General features: G+C 50.1%; 1 protein-coding gene across 3 annotated transcripts in view; it reads left to right on the forward strand.

The window, feature by feature from the left end:
* The window catches only part of zgc:114120 (uncharacterized protein LOC619267 homolog), a 61,307-nt gene that overhangs the window by 14,050 nt on the left and 24,694 nt on the right, over nt 1–22,563 (forward strand). Inside the window, exons 3-4 of one of the 3 annotated variants that reach the window (XM_047327819.1) lie at nt 14,697–14,992; nt 22,206–22,232. In XM_047327819.1, the coding sequence (XP_047183775.1) occupies nt 14,720–14,992; nt 22,206–22,232 (300 nt within the window). In that variant the 5' untranslated portion in view covers nt 14,697–14,719. Of the gene's footprint in view, nt 1–14,696; nt 14,993–17,634; nt 18,306–22,205; nt 22,233–22,563 lie in introns of those variants that run through there. The other 2 variants (XM_047327821.1, XM_047327822.1) reach the window with 2 other exon arrangements.

The raw sequence follows: 22,563 nt of genomic DNA on the forward strand, positions 1-22,563 counted from the left end.
TTATCTCCGGCAAGGTGGAGGCACGAGGGGCGGGGGGCGAGGGGAGGGGGGCGAGGGGCGGATGGGTTTAACTCTGCCCGGGGCTCATGTGCAGAGACGAGATACAGAACAAGAGGGAAGTGGAGAAGGAGAGGGAGCGATAGAGCCGGTTCATTCACAGCCCGTCCCCGTAGACTGTGGAAGGGATTATACTCTGAGAGGGAGGGGGGGGGGGGGAGAGAGAGAGAGAGGGGGGGAGAGAGAGAGGGAGAGAGAGAGAGAGAGAGAGAGGGAGAGAGGGAGAGAGGGAGAGAGAGAGAGAGAGCAAGGGAGGAAGAGAGAGAGAGAGAGAGAGAGAGAGAGAGAGAGAGAGGCTCAGTCTTAGCTCACAGTGAGTTCCCTGCCTCCAATCTTCTACACTCCACTGTGCACTCTCCCCATCTCCTCAACCTCACTCTCTCCTCACACACACACACACACACACACACACACACACACACACACACACACACACACTATTAAACCGGTGCCATGTAGTCTCTCGGCCAGAGGGGGGACACCGACCTGCACAGGACACGAGTCAGGTACGCTTCATTCACTCACTCACTCATTCACTCACTCATTCATCCGTGTCACATTTTGCACCAGAGGATTTTGGGCTCGTCGCTCAGTGGTGATGCTCAGACTCTCTCTCTCTCTGCAGAGGACTCTGTCGGGCTGCATGCACCAAGATTATCTGGCTTCTTTGCATAGCCCCGAGAGGAGGGGGGGGGGGCAGAGAGAGGGAGAGAGAGGGGGGGGCAGAGAGAGAGAGAGAGAGAGAGAGAGAGAGGGGGGGGGCAGAGAGAGGGAGAGAGAGAGACAGAGAGAGAGAGAGGGGGGGGAGAGAGAGAGGGGGGGAGAGAGAGAGAGAGAGGGAGAGAGAGAGAGAGAGAGAGAGAGAGGGAGAGAGAGAGGGGGGGAGAGAGAGAGAGAGAGAGGAGAAGAGCCAAACTGAACAGTGTTTGTCATTTGGGGGCGAAGGAAAGTGTGGGTCGACCTTCACGTGGAACGGAGTGATCCTACTGGACGACCTGTGAACCTCCTCCGCCGCCGAGGTCACGACGAACGAACCGACGGTTAGAAACGTTAAAGACGCGACGACATATATACGACTCACACTTTGTCGGGATTTGCGTTACGACGCCACAAGAATCTGACGGCGTGCAGGTCGATATGTTCCAGATGTTCCAGCGAATCGTAAATGAACTTAACTCATTTTTACACCTTGTGTCTTGTCAAATTTGTGTCGCGTAGCTCCGCCTCCTCCTCTGTACCCCGGACACGCCCCCCACAACAACTGGCAGAGACGAGGATTCGGTCTAAAATTAAAAGCTATCGGTCGCATTTTTATATAATAAAGTCACGGGGGAATATATAATAATGATGTGTAAAGATTCAAGTCATCGTCGATGCACCGTCCCACCTTTATAATCTGAGTAATCCCAGTGCACTGAGGTGAACTGGTGAATCTCATCGGTTATTAAAAGGTTCATTTAACCGCCACATCCTCTCTCTCTGGGGCCATATTAATAATCATATGTTCCCATGACGCTGCAGTGTCGGAGTGTCTCCTCCTTCAGTCACTCTGCTCCTCTGCAGGCTCTTGACTTATTTATTTTCAATTTTTTTTCTTAATTTTTTCTGTCTGGAGCAGCGAGTGACTCAGTGAATTCACTTTGATGGCGCCTTGATACGGGTTTGTACTGGTGGAGGCTGCAGGGGCCCGTCTCCGTCTGGAACATGCTCATGAAGTGGCTGTGGCCTGAGGAGAGAGAGAGAATATGAAGTTTTTAATCTGAGTCACTGGCGACAGCGTTTTTTAAAAACTTGGTTTCTTTGATGTGGTTCTGAGAGCGGAAGAGGTTTCTGACAAACGGCTCCGAGATCAGAAGACGAGTCGCAGCATCTGACGGAGACGTTGAAACAACAGCAACATTGTTATTGTTTCATTTAGTTTTTCATTATGCAACTTTTTGAAAAATATAATTAAATCGCTGCCCTAGTTACATCGGACCTGCAGTGTAATTTCAGTAAAACTTCTGAATCGATTACAAAGTCGCGGTGCCGTTACTCTTCGTCCAAACGGTCCAGGATTGACTTTATTTAAAAAAAAAAACCCTCCAGTTGCTAAGAAACCACACGGCATCACTGCTTGTATGTGAATGTAAAGGGTGTTTTTATTTAAAGCATCGCTCCCGTCCTGACTCATGACGATGGGTCTTTTAATATGTCTTTTAAACATTTTAATCACTTATATTGGAATTAACCATTGCTGGGCCACAGCATGACTTCACAAGCATAGTAAATATATATATATATATACATGTATATTATTTATTTGTTTTAACTCAGGCCTGATTGAAAGAAGAATCTGACAAACCGTATAAGGAGTTTAAGTGGAAACATGAGAGCGGATAACCACACGTAGGCTTGTTTGTCATGATAACTCTTTTTTGTTGCGCGATATATTGTCCCAGAAATTATCGCCATAAACTGTATTATCATCATTTTAAAACAATTTCTGATACTGTGTGCGAGTCCCACACCATTTGTGTTGCTGCTGAGAGAAATGTCCAAAAGTTTAGACTTTGACGTTTAGGCCTCAGACAAAACAATTTTTTTTTAAACACATGCCTTTTAGAAAAATATTAAGAATTTTGTTTTTTTTCCGACATGTTATAGACCAAACAGTGATTTATAAATCATACAACGAGAACAGACGAGGACAGAAGCAGCCAGACTTTGCTGGACTGTCGTTGACACGTTGACACGTTGACACGTACCGTACAATAAGTCGATAACGTAATTATGGTGACAGGCGACAACCACATACTGTACACACACGCGCTTAGAGGCTGGTACACGAGACGGGTGAAGTGATGCAATGGGCCACAAATCAAATGCGATCGGGACGTTTCTATACAGTTGAAAGTTGCAGCTCGCTCACCACAGAGTCTCTGCTCGGGAAAAAAACGTCTCTTTAAACTTCTTCTTCTTCAACACGACTTCTCTGAACCCAGTTGTGTCGAAATAGACGCGTTGCACTTTTTGCATCATCGTGTGAGAACACTGGAGCTGCAGCCTGTGGAGGGAGAAGACTATATATATATATACATATATACATATATATATATAGAAAAAGACCCGAGCGATGTTTGTAAGTGGATTCGAGACACGAGCGTCGTCTCCGTCGTCGAGCTGCTGTTTGTGAGGACGAGTCCAGTGACCAGTGGAGCATCTGAGGTCGTGTTATCAGCTGTAAAACACCGTGAGAGGAAAAAAAGAAAAGAGAGAGAGAGCGAGAGAGGGAGAGAGAGAGAGAGAGAGGGAAGACGTGTGACACTTACAGGAGACGACCCGGCGGTGCCACCGGGGGGCGCGACCTCCTGTTCACCACGCTGTGATTGTGTGTTTGCCCTCCTGACCTACAACAGACTGTACTATCAGTTCTGGCTCGGAGCCCACGGAGCTGTCGGGCGAGGAGGAGGGAAGAGGGAGGAGGTGGTGGAGGAGGAGGGATGGGCGAGGAGGAGGGAAGAGGGAGGAGGTGGTGGAGGAGGAGGGATGAGGGAGGAGGAGGGAGGAGGAGGTGGTGGAGGAGGAGGAGGTGGTGGAGGAGGAGGAGGGATGAGGGAGGAGGAGGAGGGATGAGGGAGGAGGAGGGAGGAGGAGGTGGTGGAGGAGGAGGGATGAGGGAGGAGGAGGGATGAGGGAGGAGGAGGAGGAGGAGGGATGAGGGAGGAGGAGGAGGGATGAGGGAGGAGGAGGAGGAGGAGGGATGAGGGAGGAGGAGGAGGGAGGAGGAGGAGGTGGTGGAGGATGAGGGATGAGGGAGGAGGAGGAGGAGGAGGGATGAGGGAGGAGGAGGAGGAGGAGAGAGGAGGAGGAGGAGGGATGAGGGAGGAGGAGGAGGGAGGAGGAGGAGGTGGTGGAGGATGAGGGATGAGGGAGGAGGAGGGAGGAGGAGGTGGTGGAGGAGGAGGAGGGATGAGGGAGGAGGAGGAGGGAGGAGGAGGGATGAGGGAGGAGGAGGGAGAAGGGAGGAGGGAGGAGGAGGTGGTGGAGGAGGAGGGAGGAGGAGGGAGGAGGAGGTGGTGGAGGAGGAGGAGGAGGAGGAGGAGGGATGAGGGGGGAGACGGGTGGAGGAGGAGGGATGAGGGAGGAGGAGGGAGAAGGGAGAAGGGAGGAGGGAGGAGGAGGTGGTGGAGGAGGAGGGAGGAGGAGGAGGTGGTGGAGGAGGAGGAGGGAGGAGGAGGAGGGATGAGGGAGGAGGAGGAGGGAGGAGGAGGGATGAGGGAGGAGGTGGTGGAGGAGGAGGGATGAGGGAGGAGGAGGGAGAAGGGAGGAGGGAGGAGGAGGTGGTGGAGGAGGAGGGATGAGGGAGGAGGAGGGAGAAGGGAGGAGGGAGGAGGAGGAGGTGGTGGAGGAGGGATGAGGGAGGAGGAGGGAGAAGGGAGGAGGAGGTGGTGGAGGAGGAGGAGGTGGTGGAGGAGGGATGAGGGAGGAGGAGGGAGAAGGGAGGAGGAGGTGGTGGAGGAGGAGGGATGAGGGAGGAGGAGGAGGGAGGAGGAGGGATGAGGGAAGAGGAGGGAGGAGGAGGGATGAGGGAGGAGGATGGAGGATGAGGGAGTAGGAGGAGGAGGTGGTGGAGGATGAGGGAGGAGGATGGAGGATGAGGGAGTAGGAGGAGGAGGTGGTGGAGGATGAGGGAAAAGGGATGAGGAGGGAGACGGGTGGAGGAGGAGAAGGGATGAGGAGGGAGATGGGTGGAGGAGGAGGAGGGATGAGGGAGGAGGAGGTGGTGGTGGTGGAGGAGACGCTCACTCTTCCTCCACTAGCGGAGCTGCGTGGAGGATGAAACGCCACGAGCTAGATCCGTCTCTGCGTTCTGACTTGGTGAAGTGAGAGATTAGACTTTTTGCGGTTCATAAATGAAACGGTGCAAAGTTGCTGCCATCACACGCTCGTTGTGCCTGACGCACTCTGACATGAGACACGTCTGCTGGGTCTTAGTTCTCCCGGGTTCAAATCCACTCCCCTTGACTCGCGCGTGGGTTTGACGGATGAAAGACGTAGAAGTAGAAGAACGTTCCCGCTACGAGTCAGAATGAGTAACCCCCCCCCCCCCCCCCTTTTTTTCGGGGGGGGGGGGGGGGGGGGGGGGGGGGGGGGGGGGGACCGGCAGCTCCTGGTTATTTCTCCGACTTAACTCTTCTTTCTTATCCACTCGCAGAGCTGGGATTTCATTATCAGCACGGCCACTGTAAGCCTTGAAACTGTGAAATATGCATGTGTGTATAAACACAGGCACACACACGCACACACACACACACACACACACACACTACCTCCTGCCTCCTGCTTCACGTTGGTCTTGTTAATCGCTCTGCCGACTCCGTCTCTCCCATGCGAGCAGTTGACCTGTGACCTCTGGAGCAACGCGCTGCCTGTTAGCAAGAGGCTAATGTGCAAGTCACACTAGTTCACCAACTGCAGGCTCAGCAAGTTCCTAGACGGTGCGCCGGGAAAAGGACCAGTTTCACTGAATGAATTAAGAACCCTAGTGATGATGAGATCAAAAGCATATTCTATATGTTTGTATGATTTGATATTGTTGCTCTGATTCTTCCATGTCTGCAGTCAAGACTATTGAAAAAACCTAATTCAGCATTAGGGTTAATTTTGTTTTAGTCATGAGATTAAGGCTACATCCACACTAATGTTTTATTTTTGAATTTATGTCTGTAATAATCTCCATCCATAGTAACACACCTGGAAGCTCGTATCACATGACCGTTCACGTGCACTGAGCATGTGCGTGCGGGTGCAAACAGGAAGTAGATTGTCTGCACTGCAGTTGGTTGCTTAGTTACAGAAATTACTAGGAACGACGAACAGCGCGAGCATTTCTCTTCTTGGAGCGGCACAGTGGTGGAACCGTTACCGACAGGAAGTGTTGACAACCAATCAGGAAGTGAATGCGTGCGACTGCGTCATCGTTTCCAAGCGTCTGGGTTTTTTTTGTACAAACTAAAACGGGACCAGTAGCGTTTCTGAATTTCTCTGTTAGTCGCTCCGGAGTTGTCAGGACCTACGTTGACGTAGAAGCGGTCGTAGCAGCGGTGATGCGTAGTGATGTGTATGTAGCATAAAATGTCCATGTTCGTTTTGGTGGTAATTGATCAGCCCTACTTTCTATTATGAGTCAAAACTCTGACGAGTCTAAAATGTCCAAAGGAAACAATATTAGTCTGTCGAGACCGAGGCCGAGCGTTTCACATTTCATCCGAGTGACGATTTTTAAGCTTGAAGAGAATAGTGATGAGGAGCTGCCCGACAACGGGCCGTGTATGATTCAAGAGGAACGAGACGTCTGTTCAGATTCTGATTAATTCCAAGAAACACTTCACAGACATGAGAGAGGAGGAAAAAAAGAATCCCTGAAAGTGGAGAGAAAATCCTTCACAATGAAAAAGACCCTTGTCCAACATCCCTGAAGTGAATCAGCACGGCGATGGAGAGGTGGCTCGGCCTGCGTGGTTCTGTTGGACTGGATTGTGTTGAATTCGTACACCAGGGGTTTAGAATCGACTATCCAATGTGTGTATGACAGGTAGAGGTGTGTGTGTTTTAGAATCGATATGTATGTTTAGTACTGCAAAAGAAATGAACTGGTCTTAAGTGAAACGTTGTCTGACTGCGACTCGACATTTCCACCTGCAAATGTCCTGTTTTTGTGAGACGCTGATCCGTAATCTTCCACCACTGCCTTCATTAGTTGTGTGAATATGGCTGATATGATATTAGAATAACTTGATATCTTGGTGACGCGGTGTCCAGTCAAATACCGATGACAAAAACTTTAGAGCTGCAACTAAGGAGTATTTTCATTATCGATTAATCCGTTGATTATTCTCTTGATGAACAGATCAGTTGCTTGGTCCATAAGATGTCGATCGTTTCCTAAAAGTCACAAGATGATGTTTTGTCCACACACCAGAGATCTTCAGTTCACTGTCACAGAGGAGCACAGAAACCAGAACATATTCACATGGAAGAAGCTGAAATCAGAGAATCAAGACTTTTTCCCCCCAATAAAAACTTCTGGAACTGATTTATCGATTATCAAAATAGTCGGTTGTTCATTTACTAATCGATGAGTAGTTGATTAATCGACAAACCACTCGCCCAGAATCGAAGGTCTCAGTAAACGTTCTGTAGATACTGAGCCGGATATCGTGGTCTTCTCTTGTTGAATGTCCGTGTGATCGGTGACGAAGGTGTTGACCGAAAGACTTTGATTCCCACGTGAGAAAATACAAACTGACTTGTTGAACTGCAGCTGGTAGAACTCACTTATAACTGACTCTGGTACAGAAGGTCGTCGTGTCTGAAAAGTGAAGGATCCATTCTTCCTCCTCTTCCACCTGAATACGTACGTTTCCCCACTCGTCTCCGTCGCAGCTCTTATTTGCCTCCGTCATTGATATTTCTACACAGAAAGACGCTGATGTGCTTCTGTCCCACTATTTATTTAAAGAATGAATCATGTCTGTCAGATTTCAAAGAACTCCGGGGCGGGGGGGGGGGGAGTTGCCCTAGTTGCCCTAGTTGCCCTAGTTTCCGCTCAAACGTTCTTTGTTGCATTTATTAATACAGAAGAGTTCCCGCAGATGTTGTGACAGTGGGATTAAAAGTCCGTCTGGGTAGATTCAACGCGTCTCCGTCTCGTTGGCGTTTTGGTCGACACTGATAAGACTGGAGGGACGACCTCTCGCGGCTCCTTTGTCTTTCCCTGCTTCGTGACGTCGTCCGGCCGGCTGCCTCGCAGGAACCAGTGTGAGACTCTGACTCACCCAGCGACACCGATCACTCTCCTCCAGGTCCGCGTCCTCGCCTCAGACAGGCCAAACATATGGCTTTCTAATTACGACCACTAGGGGTTTGGAATTGATGTGGACTATCGTCGTGTCATTGGCTGAGAGCTGTGGCGAGGCCAGGGCCCGAGTTGCTCAAAGAAACGAGGCGTGAGCATTAGTCTGGTCTCCAGTTCAGTCGTACATCTGTGGCGGGAGGCGGATGCTTGATGACCTCGGCGGCGCGTACCTGCGCTCTTTCATCTAACGTCCTCCTCATGCAGCTCCGGGCGTTGGACCACGTCCCGCGTCGAGTGTTGGCAAATTGATGAGTGTCCTAGAGATTGATCCTCGGACCAGGATGAGCTTGACACGGAGCCATTGGCTCACGTTCACTGAACCTGCAGCACAGACGAGACGGTGCGAGGATCGGGGAGGAGGGTGAAGTCGACCACTTCTCCCTCAGACTGTCCTGGATTATCATCCGCTTTGAAGACGGGAGCGTCGCATCCGAGAACACGTCGGGAGAATCTGCAGTCGGAGTGGTTCGTTCTCGGCGTAACGAGCGTCCCGAGGGGGCTCGGATTTCTCACACACACACACACACACACACACACACACACACACACACACACACACACACACACACACACACACACACACACACACACACACACACACACACACACACACACACACACACGACGCGCGTCACTAATCACCGCTGTAGAAGAACGACACTGTGGTTCACGTTTGGTTCAGGTACAGAATCCACTCGGTGAGGTTTAGGGAAAGACGGCGGTTGTGTCATAAGCTGTGTCCGACTTCAGGAGGCCGCCTCACGGCGGGGCAACTCTTCCATATTGAAACGGCTCCCTGAGACGCGGACGACAAATGCGTCCTTCCGTTTCCGAGAAACAAAGGATAGGAACCTTCGAACCGCGGACGCAACTGCTGCTCCGTTGCTTGGCTACAGCCATAAGGGCGGAACTCGCTGGTGACGGCAGATATAAGAAATCCGCCGTAGACCAGACCGCCTCATTGTGGAGTTGGGACGCAGCTGTAGACTGTAACAAAGATGGAGGACGCGTCTCCACTTCCTCCCGTTGTGCAAAAATGGAGCAAAAATATCTTGGATACGGGCGCCGCCACCTTAAGTCTCGGCTGTCAATCAAGACGCCTCAGCCCGTTTCTATCTCGCCGTCATGTCGTCCATCTTTAGATGCGGTCTTCATGTCTCTTCGAGGTTCGGACAGCTTCGTCGTGGTGGTGACAATAATAACCATTGTCGTCATGGTTATTGAAGAAGAAAAACACACGACCGCAGGTTGGAGATGAGAAACGAGCGGCCTTCCTCATTACCGTGGCTGCTCACCCGCACGTAAAAATACTTTATGTCGTATCAGGACACTCGGCGAAGCAGCTGATGATGTTGTTCTTGTCGGGTGAACAGTTTCCCCCTCTTGGCTCCGTAAAGTGCCGTTATTTACAACCGCAGAGGAGAAATGAACCTACAACCTTCCCGACTGTGATTCAGACTGAGGTCCACAGTTCTGTGGCTGCACTCGGATGTTAGGTTTAATCTAAGGCTCTTAAGTGAAACTCTCAGATGAACTCCTGGACTTCCCCTCATTGAGACGGACGCGTGTCGTCTTGACACTGGCTCCAGACTGAAACGGTCCGTTCATCCTCTCCATGCCCTGCGGGGACGTGAGGCCGCGGCGAGCTTCCCTCCATCGTTTCTCTATTCTTAGTAACACGCTCAGCCTCCGACCCGAGGCTCCTCCCGGGCGCCTGAGTCCGTCTCCCGGCTGATTCTGCATCTTTTCATTCGCAGATTGGTCAGGAAGCGTCTGTAGGTCGGCTAGATGGAATAAACGCCAAAGACATGATTTCAGAAACAGTGTCTCGGTTATGTAGATGGTGAAACACCCTGAAATTCAGCTTGTTTGGTTGTTTGTCAGAAGTGATCGGACGGGACATGGGCCCAGAGAGACGAGCGGCACAGGGCTGAGACGTTGTCTCATTGAGACGCCGCAGGTCTTTTCTCTTATAAATCATTCTGTGAATGAAACGATGGAGGCCTCTCTAGTTCAACGTGCTTCTTCAACTGACAATATGAATTATGAACCTGTTCTGAGAGGTGTAAACTCCCTCTGGTGTCGGAGGCCGCCACCTCTCTTCAGGAAGCGTAACAGCTGGTTCGCCGTGGTGCCGAATCCACCGGCTCCCTGCCGGCAACAGTTCGGAGAAGAGTTCCTCTTCAGCGAAGGCGGAACCTCGTTTCCAAATATAGCCCCCGCTCGGCGTTCCGCATTCTCATCTTGTTTGGGTTTTATTTTAATTTTCCAGTGCCCCGGAGAGCTTGGATATGATAATTTGGGGATGGAAGGAGCCTCGTTCCCGCTTCGTAATTAACGGCTCTCCGAACAGAGGAGCTCAGACTGAGGGAGCGAGGATCCGTCCACCGGCTGAAACTCTACGATGGACATTATGGCAAGGAAAGAAAAAAAAGCCCAAATAAAAATGCATGAATAATGAATGAGTGAGTGAGTGATGAGGTCAAAGAAGGACGGAGCGGAGGAAGGAATATTAATAACAGCAGAGCTCATCCCTCCAAAGAGTCGACCTGCCTCCTTATGAATCCACGTTCATTTGAATATCAGTCTCCTAAATATGCCTGATTATTGAATTATTTCCTTGGAAATCAGTGAAGATTTAGCTGAAAGAGATGAAAAGATGCAAAAAATTTTGTCCGGATCTGCGTCGAAACTTTAAATTTTTTCTTCCTTGTCTCATCCTTCCGCCAAGTTGTCCGGAAATCATTTCAACATTTTTGTCCTCATCCTGCTGACACACAACCGAAAACAAGCGGACAGGTGGTGAAAACATAACCTCCTCTGGAGATGATCATAAACTGTATTTATGTAGACGATATTCATAAAGTTACAGGGTGATTTCAGGCAAATGAATCTTTGCAGCCGCCGCATGTTGACCTCTTAGTCTCATACAGTAAGTACTCGTGTTATCGACCCGACTGTATGTACAGTATGTATTTTCCAATCAAAGTCTCGGGCTGGAAGAAAATGATCTGAAGTGAATTTGAGTCGAGCGCAGACGAGAACAAATGATTAAAAACCTCAACGCGATGAAACCGTAAAAATAACAAACGGCCTCTTGTCAGCGCCGCGGTCGACGGTGGCCAAGGTTGAACAACCAAAACACACACACACACACTCGCACGCTCACAGCGGTGTAATGAGAAATGTTTGGACGAGGTCCCGGGGCGGCTGAAATACGGCGTCGGTGGCACGACGGCGATCACTCACTCGGTTTTTAGTCTCGCTCAACTGTAATGAAGTCAGAAGAATGAATAATGAGCTGTGTGTGTGTGTGTGTGTGTGTGTGTGTGTGTGTGTGTGTGTGTGTGTGTGTGTGTGTGTGTGTGTGTGTGTGTGTGTGTGTGTGTGTGTGTGTGTGTGTGTGTGTGTGTGTGTGTGTGTGTGTGTGTGTGTGTGTGTGTGTGTGTGTGTGTGTGTGTGTGTGTGTGTGTGAGTGATTAGTAGCAGTCACATCCTGTGATTGAACCTGGACATTTGATTTATTAGTTTCAGGTGAAGACGAAGGATTTTGTCCAGGTTTCGTACACGATGATGTTTATGATGAGCATAAACGTTCTCACGCGGGGAAGTTTGTTATCTGACTTGCGACGACGACGTTAAAAGGTTCCACAATGTGAGTAAAGTGAAACGATTAGAGGGAGATTCATCAGGCTGCTCCGTCATGGAGGTGGTGGTCACGGAGGAGGTGGTCACGGAGGTCGTGGTGATGATCACGGAGGTCGTGGTGATGATCACGGAGGTGATGGTGATGGAGGTGATGATCACTGAGGTGATGGTCACGGAGGAGGAGGTGATGATCACGGAGGTGATGGTGATGGAGGTGATGATCACGGAGGTGATGGTGATGGAGGTGATGATCACGGAGGTGGTGGTGATGGAGGTGGTGATCACGGAGGTGGTGGTGATGGAGGTGGTGATCACGGAGGTGGTGGTGATGGAGGTGGTGATCACGGAGGTGGTGGTGATGGAGGTGGTGATCACGGAGGAGGTGGTGATGGAGGTGATGGTCACGGAGGAGGTGGTGATGGAGGTGATGGTCACGGAGGTGATGGTGATGGAGGTGATGATCACGGAGGTGGTGGTGATGGAGGTGGTGATCACGGAGGTGGTGGTGATGAAGGCGATGATCACGGAGGTGGTGGTGATGGAGGTGATGATCACGGAGGTGGTGGTGATGGAGGTGGTGATCACGGAGGAGGTGGTGATGGAGGTGATGATCACGGAGGTGGTGGTGATGGAGGTGATGGTCACGGAGGTGATGGTGATGGAGGTGATGATCACGGAGGTGGTAGTGATGGAGGTGATGATCACGGAGGTGGTGGTGATGGAGGTGATGATCACGGAGGTGGTGGTGATGGAGGTGGTGATCACGGAGGTGGTGGTGATGGAGGTGATGATCACGGAGGTGGTGGTGATGGAGGTGATGATCACGGAGGTGGTAGTGATGGAGGTGATGGTCACGGAGGAGGTGGTGATGGAGGTGATGATCACGGAGGAGGTGGTGATGGAGGTGATGGTCACGGAGGAGGTAGTGATGGAGGTGATGATCACGGAGGTGGTGGTGATGGAGGTGGTGATCACGGAGGAGGTGGTGATAGAGGTGATGGTCACGGAGGAGGTGGTGATGGAGGTGATGATCATGGAGGTGGTGGTGATGGAGGTGATGGTCACGGAGGAGGTGGTGATGGAGGTGATGATCACGGAGGTGGTGGTGATGGAGGTGGTGATCACGGAGGTGGTGGTGATGGAGGTGGTGATCACGGAGGAGGTGCAGCAGCAGCAGCAGTCACGTGGGTGGAGGTGGCAGCTCATTAACTTCCACCAGGAGCTCGGAGACAGTGGAGCTCAGAGCTGCAGCCGGTTCACGTACAGTAGGTGAGTCACGTTTGACTGACAGGCTGCTGCTGGGGGCTGTCTGTGTTCACTACAACTTTATATCCACAACATAATACAATGTAATGAATGAATCTGAAAATATCCAAAGATATGTTCCCTTTTTTTTAACATTACATTCATTTTGCTGTCGCTTCTTTCCAAGTACTTTTTTAACCAGGCCCTGACCGGGAGTCGAACGCCAGCCTTCTGTACCAAAGTCAGTGGTGTAACCCACTAAGCCCCCCAACACACACACACACACACACACACAGACACACGGCAGGGGTTTGCTCAAGGCTCCACATGAATTACAGTGACAAGGTCCCCCCCCCTCAGTGCCCCCCCCACCATGGTTACTCGCCGGCTCGCCGCTGCGCCTCCTATCACAAGATTTACATCTGTGACCAACTGCGACTCTTTCTTGTGTCACCATGAAACACTTTACTGTCACAAACACTGCTGCTGTTTCCAGGCAGAGTCCACACACACACACGCACACACACACACACACACACACACACACACACACACACACACACACACACACACACACACACACACACACACACAGTTTCAGGTTCACAAGGAGGAACGACAGTCGACACATGACGACGTCTCCACTCTGGCAAACACTTGAGTTTACATTTTCATTTTACATAAAAAACATCTTCACATACGAGAAGTTTAAACTGACAAGTTCTTTTCTTTTTTTTCTAAATAGTCACTGATTGGTTGTTGCAGCTCTGTCCACGATTTATAGTTATTATCTTATTATCGGTTATTCCAGAGATGACGGCAGATATGATATATTCATATAAGTCATATTAACCATGGAACTTGTTTTTAAAGTAAAAGAAAAGAATTTTAACAAAATATCGAACATCTTAACATATGAAACTGACATCTTCTTAAAATCCTTCTGAGAATATTTACACGTTTTTACTATACAATTTTTTTATGTGGGCACATCTGTATATATATCTTTGGCCTTTTTTTCCCTCTGTCCCTGAACCTTTTTTGTGTAAAATCCATGAATTGAAACCTGTCGAGACACTTCACCTGCAGCTGCTCGTCACCTTCACCACCTCCAGTGTTTTACGCAGCAGCGGCCACTAGATGGCGCTAAACCGTCCTCCACACACAGAGACTTCATTCCCGTGTGTGTGTGTGTGTGTGTGTGTGTGTGTGTGTGTGTGTGTGTGTGTGTGTGTGTGTGTGTGTGTGTGTGTGTGTGTGTGTGTGTGTGTGTGTGTGTGTGTGTGTGTGTGTGTGTGTGTGTGTGCGCGTGCTCCAGCTTCAACCTGGGAAAACAAACTCTTCTCTCCGCGACGTGAGAGAATCTATCGCGTGGTCGCCTCGTCACATGGTGTTGTTGCTGTTGAAGCTGCCGCGTTGTCACAAAATCAAATCGGGGAAACAAACATCCTCGTCATTTTAAAATCACTGACGTGAGCGCGGTCGTGTGCTGCATTCAAATGTCGTCTGAGCAGTTGTTTTTTTAAACAATCCTGGATTAACTGGATGAACTCCTGGCAGAGATCGTGTTTTAGTTCCTTAGCTTCTCTCAATGAACACTTTCGTATATTCTTGTCATATTATTTTCTACTTCCTTACCTTTATTTTTGATTTCATTTAAATATCTTGTTTCAATAACTGCTTTGCTGTCGGTCCCTTGTCTTGTTATAAATAGATAGACGTACTTTATTCATCCCAAACTGGGAAGTTACTGAAAACCGTTCAAAGTTACTTCAAGGTCCATTTAGTGTCTGTTCTGGAGCGTTCGCTCAGTCACTGACTTCCTCTTCCTTGTTTGATCCTTCAGGTCGAGAGAAGAGAAAGGGTCCCATGATCTCTGCCGGCGATGCCGAGTTCCCGCGGGACTACCACACCCTGGCCGGCCGCGGCCGCGGGGCCCGGCGGTTCCTCGACAACTCCAACGGGGGCTTCACGTCGTCCTCGCTGGACCGCCGCCACAACGCCGTGGCCGCCAAGAGCCTGGAGGCCCTGAACAGCATCCACAAGGCGGACATCGAGCGGCAGCGGGACGCCCTGGTGGATCTCCAGAAGAACAAGTTCTCCAACAGCCCCGGCAGCATGCCGCCGGCCACCGGGCGACAGGTACCCGCACCCCGAACCTCACACCTGTAACGTGGAGTTTCCTCCACGGTCACATGACCATGAGAAGTGCATCTGCTGTGGTCACTTATAAACAACACCCGCCGTTATTGTCCATAAGAGCGGACCGAGGTTGGATCAGAGAATCCTCCCGAGGGACCAGCGGACGTTTGGAGACTCTCTCCGCAACCTTAATCCCGCCGGAGGCTCCCGTTCACCTCCGCAGCCACGGGGCAGCGATTTATAATCAAACATCAGCTGCAGTTCATCCACAGCTTCTCTCGCAATGCGCGAGGATCTGCGACGCTCGCGGCTCGCGGCCCGCGGCCCTTTGAGAATACAGAGGGAAAACACCCCGCGCGCTCAGGCGAGCTGCTGCGAAGCAGCAGGAAACGGGATAATACATTATTAAAACACGGTGTCATGAGAGGCACAGATGCCAGAACAAGCACAAAGCACAGTGAATGTGTAAGAGACTTAAACTACAACAGCGTGTGGTCAAACTTCCATTTATTCATACGATTCATTTCCAGTGTTTCTCTCCCGACACTTAAATATCTGAGGCTCCACCAACGTATTTTCCATCCAGCCACATTTTTGGAGATAAAAAACTTCAGTGAAATGTTTTTTATACATTGCTGGCATGTTGAAACAAATATGCATCAAACGCTGATGCAAACAGATGATCAGAACACAGCTTGATGTTTTGGTAACAGTTTTCAAAAATATTGATAACATTTTATCTGTGGCTAGTTTGAAAAATGACACTATCTGTCATTTTCATCTTTAACATTGTTTATTGTGTGTTTTATTTCATATTTGGCAAAGTGATTTTTACTACAAAATACTACAAAATATTAAAACCCACTGAGTAATATTCAACTCACACGTCAGGCTGTCAGTCGCCAGTTCAGGCCTCCCTGAGAAAAACCAAAGGATGAAAAAAAGAGTGGGGATGTCTGAAGTGTGTGGAGCTGCCACGGCAACCAGTGGCCCCCTGTCTGCCGCCGTGGTTACCGGTCAACCGGGTCAAAACCCCAAACACAGAGCAGGAGCCGGACCTGGTGATACGACCACAGATTCCAGGAGATTATATGAAAAGGACTGAAACCGTTTCCTGTAGAAAGTCAAATCACTGCGTGTGTGTGAAGGGGAGGAGAGTGCAGCCTGGGGGGGACGTACAGTACGAGCTCTGAGAGCTTTCTGTTTCCACATGTGAACACGTTCTGCCTGGGAGATAATAAGAGCTCATCGCTGGGCTCGGAAAACCAACACCCCCCCCCCCCCCCCCCCACAACCACACACACGCACACGCACGCGCACACACACACGCACACGCACACGCACACACACACACACACACACAAGCGCATTATGTGGCGAGATGCCTCGGGCTCGCCGGGTCAGTAGCGGACACTTCTCTCTCGTGGTTATTATCCGAGGGAGAGGAAGAGAAAATGGAGCAGAGTATTTAAGTGAGACGCTGAGAAAAATGCAAAATGTATAATGTTAAATATTCCGTGTCGTCCGACCTGATCACCTGCGACAGAGCGGCTCGCTCCGGCTTTTATCTCCTCGCCGTCAACGTCTGGAGCAACTTCTTATCCACGAGCTGATCTCCTGTGTGTGTCTTTAGCCTTAGCTTAGCATAAAGACAGGAGGCGGGGGAGCAGTCGGCTCTGAGGCTCATTCATTTTGGATCTTGTTTGTTTGCCTGCACGTGATCAGTTATGAACAGTTTGTTTTTCCCCTCAGGACGTCGGGTGCAGTGCAGACACACACACACACACACACACACTCTCTCTTCATTATTATTCATCTCCGCCGTCGTCGGGACTCAAAGATTTCCAGACGTTTGTTCTCACCAGTTACACAGGAACTCCGTTGGCAGTAAATAAGTAGTCGAGTGATAAAGACAGAATGCCTATAAGATGAAAATCAGAACCCGACCGATATGGATTTTTGGGGGACGATGCCGATATCGATATTAGGAGCTTGATATTTTAGTTTAACTATGAATATAAAGAAAACACAAATATATAGAACTGGTATTAAGGAAATAAACAACATTTATTTTACGTAAAATGTAAAATAAATGCACATCTCACATGTCACCGGGAAAGTGAAGCCGATGCTGAAGTGTCTGAAGCCTGTATTCTCTGTACTGACCAGCAGAGGGCGACTCTATGAGAACGTGACTCGACTTCTCACTTGATTCATTATGTCAGTAAAACATTTTCCTGAGGAGTTTATGGTTCAATCTCAAGTTTCAAGTCTTCTTCAATACTTGTTCATTTTGTACATTATGGTTCATTTGACTGTAAATGGAGTACAAGGCACCGTAGCGTGGCTACAGCGTGATTGACAGCTGGTACCGTCCAATCGGTGCGTGTTTGCAAGTGGCTGAGCTCTGTCAGACCCGCCCCCAGTTCTAATGATCTAATGATCAACGGCTCATTGATCAGCTGTTCAGTTACGGCAGCTGACTGATCGTGATGACCAATCAAAACCGTGACGCCGCGGCGTGTCTGACGGACACTTTCACGCATTCAGGTTATTACTAATGAGGCAGAACTAAGCTAATAAGCTAAGCTAACAGGCCGAACGTAAAGAGCACCGATGATCTGATTCTTGGAAAGAAAGGAAATAACCGTATCCGCCAAAATATTGAACTACATCTCGTTCTGGTTTATTTTTCCTGATCCCTCCGAACGTCGCTCGGCTTCTGTCGTCTCTCTCCTCCCACTCCCCTCTCTCTCTCTCCATGTGCTGTGTCTATTTACCCCGACCACACCATCCATCTCCTGATGAAAAAGGTGGAGTGAGACGGAGAGAGAGAGAGAGAGAGAAACAGGTGGAGTCTGCTGTCGTCATGGCAACCCACCGTTCCCCCATATAAGGCAACTGGGGGTGATATCATATGGTTGGCAAAGCCTGGGCTCTGGAGGGAGGCACACACTGTACTGAGCGACAGGCAGAGACGCCGAGGGGAGGAAGGACGAGAGAGAGAGAGAGAGAGTGACGGACTGAAGGAGGGAGGAGGAGGAAGAGGAGGAAGAGGAGGAGGGGATGCTAACTGCCTCTAAAGGCGCTACTACGGATACCGAGCAGGGGGGCAACTCTGGCAGCTCCTCAGGGCGCGCGAACGACACGGAGCCGCAGTGAAACCCCCCCTCCCCACCCCCACCCCCACCCCCACCACCACAAAAAAAAGAAAGATGGAGCGGGAGGAGGAGGAAGGAGGAGGAGGAGCAGGAGGAGGCGTGTGGAGCGGGAGGATGCACCAGGCGGCCGACGAGCGCGTTAAGTAGCAACGGTAACTGTCTCTCTCTAACCCCGTCCTTCACCCCGACAACAGGGCCGGTGACGGACTGATGTCAGGAGTGTGTGTGTGTGTGTGTGTGTGTGTGTGTGTGTGTGTGTGTGTGTGTGTGTGTGTGTGTGTGTGTGTGTGTGTGTGTGTGTGTGTGTGTGTGTGTGTGTGTGTGTGTGTGTGTGTGTGTGTGTGTGTGTGTGTGTGTGTGTGTGTGTGTGTGGTACATCTGACGTAAAGATGGTTTGACCTGATACAGACACAACTCATCTTCTCCAAGTGTGTGTGTCCACATCTTCTTAATGTATGTGGAAACGTGTGTGTGTGCGTGCGTGCGTGTGTGCGCGTGTGTGTGTTGCACAGCTGATGTAAAGATGGTTTTACACACAACTCAGCTTTAATCTGTGTGTGTGTGTGTGTGTGTGTGTGTGTGTTTTGAGGAGGGTCCGTTTGTGTTTCCGAGCAGGCAGGTGTTGACCAGGTGTGTCTGTGCTGCCGCAGTGGTGTGTGTGTGTGTGTGTGTGTGTGTGTGTGTGTGTGTGTGTGTGTGTGTGTGTGTGTGTGTGTGTGTGTGTGTGTGTGTGTGTGTGTGTGTGTGTGTGTGTGTGTGTGTGTGTGTGTGTGTGTGTGTGTGTGTGTGTGTGTGTGTTACATGTTTTGAAGCATTGTGCGTAGAAACATAATCTGTGTGTTGGTGAGCGAGTGAGTGCACATGTGCGGATGTGTGTGTGAGAGGAAGCGAAGCAGAGACTGTGTGTGTGTGTGTGTGTGTGTGTGTGTGTGTGTGTGTGTGTGTGTGTGTGTGTGTGTGTGTGTGTGTGTGTGTGTGTGTGTGTGTGTGTGTGTGTGTGTGTGTGTGTGTGTGTGTGTGTGTGTGAGAGAAACCAGAGGGTGGGTACAAAGATGGCTACTTGTCATGCAGGTCAGGGACGTGCGTCTCTCCGCTCATCCCTCTGTTCTGTCTCTCTCGTCTCTCTGGTCCGTCTCGCTGCGTCTGTGCGTTCTGGGATTTCAGCTCAGGCGATTGAGGAATATCGCCGGCGCTGATCACTGAGTCACGGAGCGTCGGGGGCCCGTTTGCTTTAGAGGAGACGGGTTTTATGTTCCCCCCCAAAAAATGTTGGTGCATTAAATTATCTGTGGAGCTTTAAAACTGTGGCGAGCGGCCGACGACGCGCGTCAGGGATTATAACTCAGCGGCTGCTTCACTTCAGAGTCGTCAGCAGTTTGTTTCTGTCACTTTAATAAAAGAGGCTGCGACGGCGTGAACACATTCTCTCCCGTGTTGCGAAGGTGAAGTTGACAACGTGACGTCAGCTGCAGGTTATTACAGTTCATATCTCAGAATCTACAAGGCACCATTATTCATTTTCAAGGAGAAAAAGGAATTAAAGTTGATTGCAAACTCTTTTCCTTTGGTGGATCTTTGTCCCGTCACGTGTTGGTTGAGCGTCTCTGTCGCCATCATCTCTGGTGTTGACTCCTTCGCTTCCATTTTTTGCCTCTTCGTGGTCATTGTGAGTTTTTCCGTGTCTCTTTTCTTCTCCTGCTGTGACTTGAGCAAGAAAGAAGTAATTGAACATCACTGTTTTACAAAAAAAAGTTATTTAACAGTCTTAAATTTAAACTGGGGAACTCTGCAGAAACCTTGAACCAGGAGGGAATTACGTGTTTTAAACACATTGAATCACATTAATAAACCCATTAACTATTCCATGATTAGTTTTTTTTTCATTTTTCATTGTGGTGTCAAACGTGATGTCTCTCTCAGCCACCAGCTGCTGCGATGAAAATCTATTCTTCATTTGCTTCAACCTCTAAATAAGCCACGGTCTGAGTCAAAGTAAATATTATTTATGCTGTCTGGAGAAAAGGGGCCGACAGCGGGCGCTGCACCGGACCGTTGTGTTGAAGAGGAAGTTGAGCCGAAACCCGAAACACGAAACACCTCATCTATGGTCAGGATCTTTTGGTTGTGGCGGATGCAAGCGAGTGAAATGAGTTCCCGCCGCAGGGCGGCTGAGCTCGGGGCTCGGAGAGGAGTCGCTACCTCTTGAGGTGGTTGGGGGCCGTCTGATTCCGGTTCCTCCCGAGGGTCTTCTGGGCTCGTCCAGCTTGTAGGAGACCTCAGGTCAGGACCCAGAACACGCTGGAGAGATTATACTGTATATCTCATCTGGCTTGGGAACGCCTCGGGGTCTCCCGGTGGAACATGTGGCTGATGGGAGGGACGTCTGGAAAACGCTGCTGCCGCTGCAACCAGACCACGGATTAGTGGCTGAGGACAGACAGATGGATGGATGGATGGATGGACAGAAGGATGGATGGATGGATGGACAGAAGGATGGATGGATGGATTGATGGACAGGTGGACGGATGGACGGATGGACGGATGGATGGACAGGTGGACGGATAGACAGATGGACGGATGGATGAACAGATGGACGGACGGATGGATGGTCAGATGGACGATGGATGGACAGATGAACAGATGGACGGATGGATGGACAGATGGACGGATAGACAGATGGATGGATGGACAGAAGGATGGATGGACAGATGGACGGACGGATGGATGGTCAGATGGACGATGGATGGTCAGATGGACGATGGACAGATGGATGGATGGACGGATGGATAGATGGACGATGGACAGATGGACGGATGGATGGATGGACTGATGGACGGATGGATAGATGGACTGATGGATGGACTGATGGACGGATGGATAGATGGACTGATGGATGGATGGATGGATGTTATCACAGTAGAGTTAATTGATAAGATTGGACGGCAGTAACGACAGCTGGTGCAGAGTCGTTGACGCTTGTGATCATAAATAATCTTTAACTGCAGTCGGCGTGTTAAGGGATGCGTCGCTCTTCAGTATATCTACGACGTAAGCAGGAAAATGTTGCAAACAGGAAGTGCTAACGGCCAATTCAATGTTCATTTGATGAAGTCGTTTTGTCAAAATGTAAACAAAAAAGGCGATAATAAACTTCCTGTTGACTCACAAAAACTCTGGAATTTATTAAAATATATAACAGGATTCTGGTCAGAATCGTGGGTATGAACTGTGACTTGACTGCTTGGCAGAGGCAAACGACCACGAGGCCGTTTTTTTTATTAAGGTCTGTGGAGAAAGGGTAGTCCGCATACTTTTGGCCACAGAAGAGCACAGATTAATTATTGGGAATCGGTCTCTCGTCGATCAGCGTGCACGGCGCAGTGTGTTAAAGAGTCGGAGGTGCGTCGCCCCCGAGACTTGACCTCCCTCCCAAGTGAAGTGACGACGGCGTTAATCCAGTGTCCGCGCAGCGCGGTGTTAACGCCGCCGCCGCCGCCGCCATGCAGCTCTGCACCTCGGGAGCGAGCGTACCGGAGGCAGCAGCTGCCGGGGGGGGAAACCGGCGACATCATCATTAGTGTGCGTGAAGTCACTGTAAACATTTGATTAATTGCCGAGGAGCAATTACGAGCAATTAAATTTCCATTATGACGGCGGCGAAGGACAACGTGCGTGAATCTGGTTATCATCACAACAATTAGCTGCTCGTCCTCTCACCAGGCCTCAGCGACGCGCGGAGGAAGAACTAAAAGGCCGATTATCGCTTTGTCTGTTTGCTTCGGCTTTACGTGAAGAAAAGTGATGCATGGACACATTTTACATGAAACAATCAAATAATGTAGCGTTAAAATTCATCAGTTCAACTTTGTGGAGTCACTCGTGGGATTTAGTGACGCAGCGTTTTCTTTGTTTTTTTTGCTTGCTCTTTTATATTGTGGTGTTTTTTGCAGCTTAACACTCAATACCCCCCCCCCCCCCCCTCTCTTCTACCGCCCCCCCCCCCCCCCCCCCCCCCCCCCCCCCCCCCCCATCCCTTGACTACCCCTCCTCAGCAACAGCCAAACTACTGGAGCTTCAAGGTCAGTGTCAATGTTGTGTTTGTGTCTGGGCGTGAATCTGCTCCTCTGTGTGGACTTTGTCTCCAATGGGATGAATCTCCGTCGTGTCCCTGCATGCTCGCCTGCTGGTCACATGTCGCCTCTCACTCTGTGTGTCCGCCTCTCGCTCTTGTTTGCGTCTGTTCAACGGAGACGGTGTGCTCGGCGTGATTTGTGAAATGTTCTACATTCCGTCTCACTTCAAGTCATCTCGTCTGTCCGTCCTCGACACGTCGGCCTTCTTTCTCTCATGCATTTTTTATCTTTTAATTTTCTCCCGTGCACCGTGTGGCCACAGCCGCCGCCATCTTTG

The sequence above is a fragment of the Scophthalmus maximus genome, chromosome 16 (assembly GCF_022379125.1).
Source record: "Scophthalmus maximus strain ysfricsl-2021 chromosome 16, ASM2237912v1, whole genome shotgun sequence".
Classification (NCBI taxonomy): Eukaryota; Metazoa; Chordata; class Actinopteri; order Pleuronectiformes; family Scophthalmidae; genus Scophthalmus; species Scophthalmus maximus.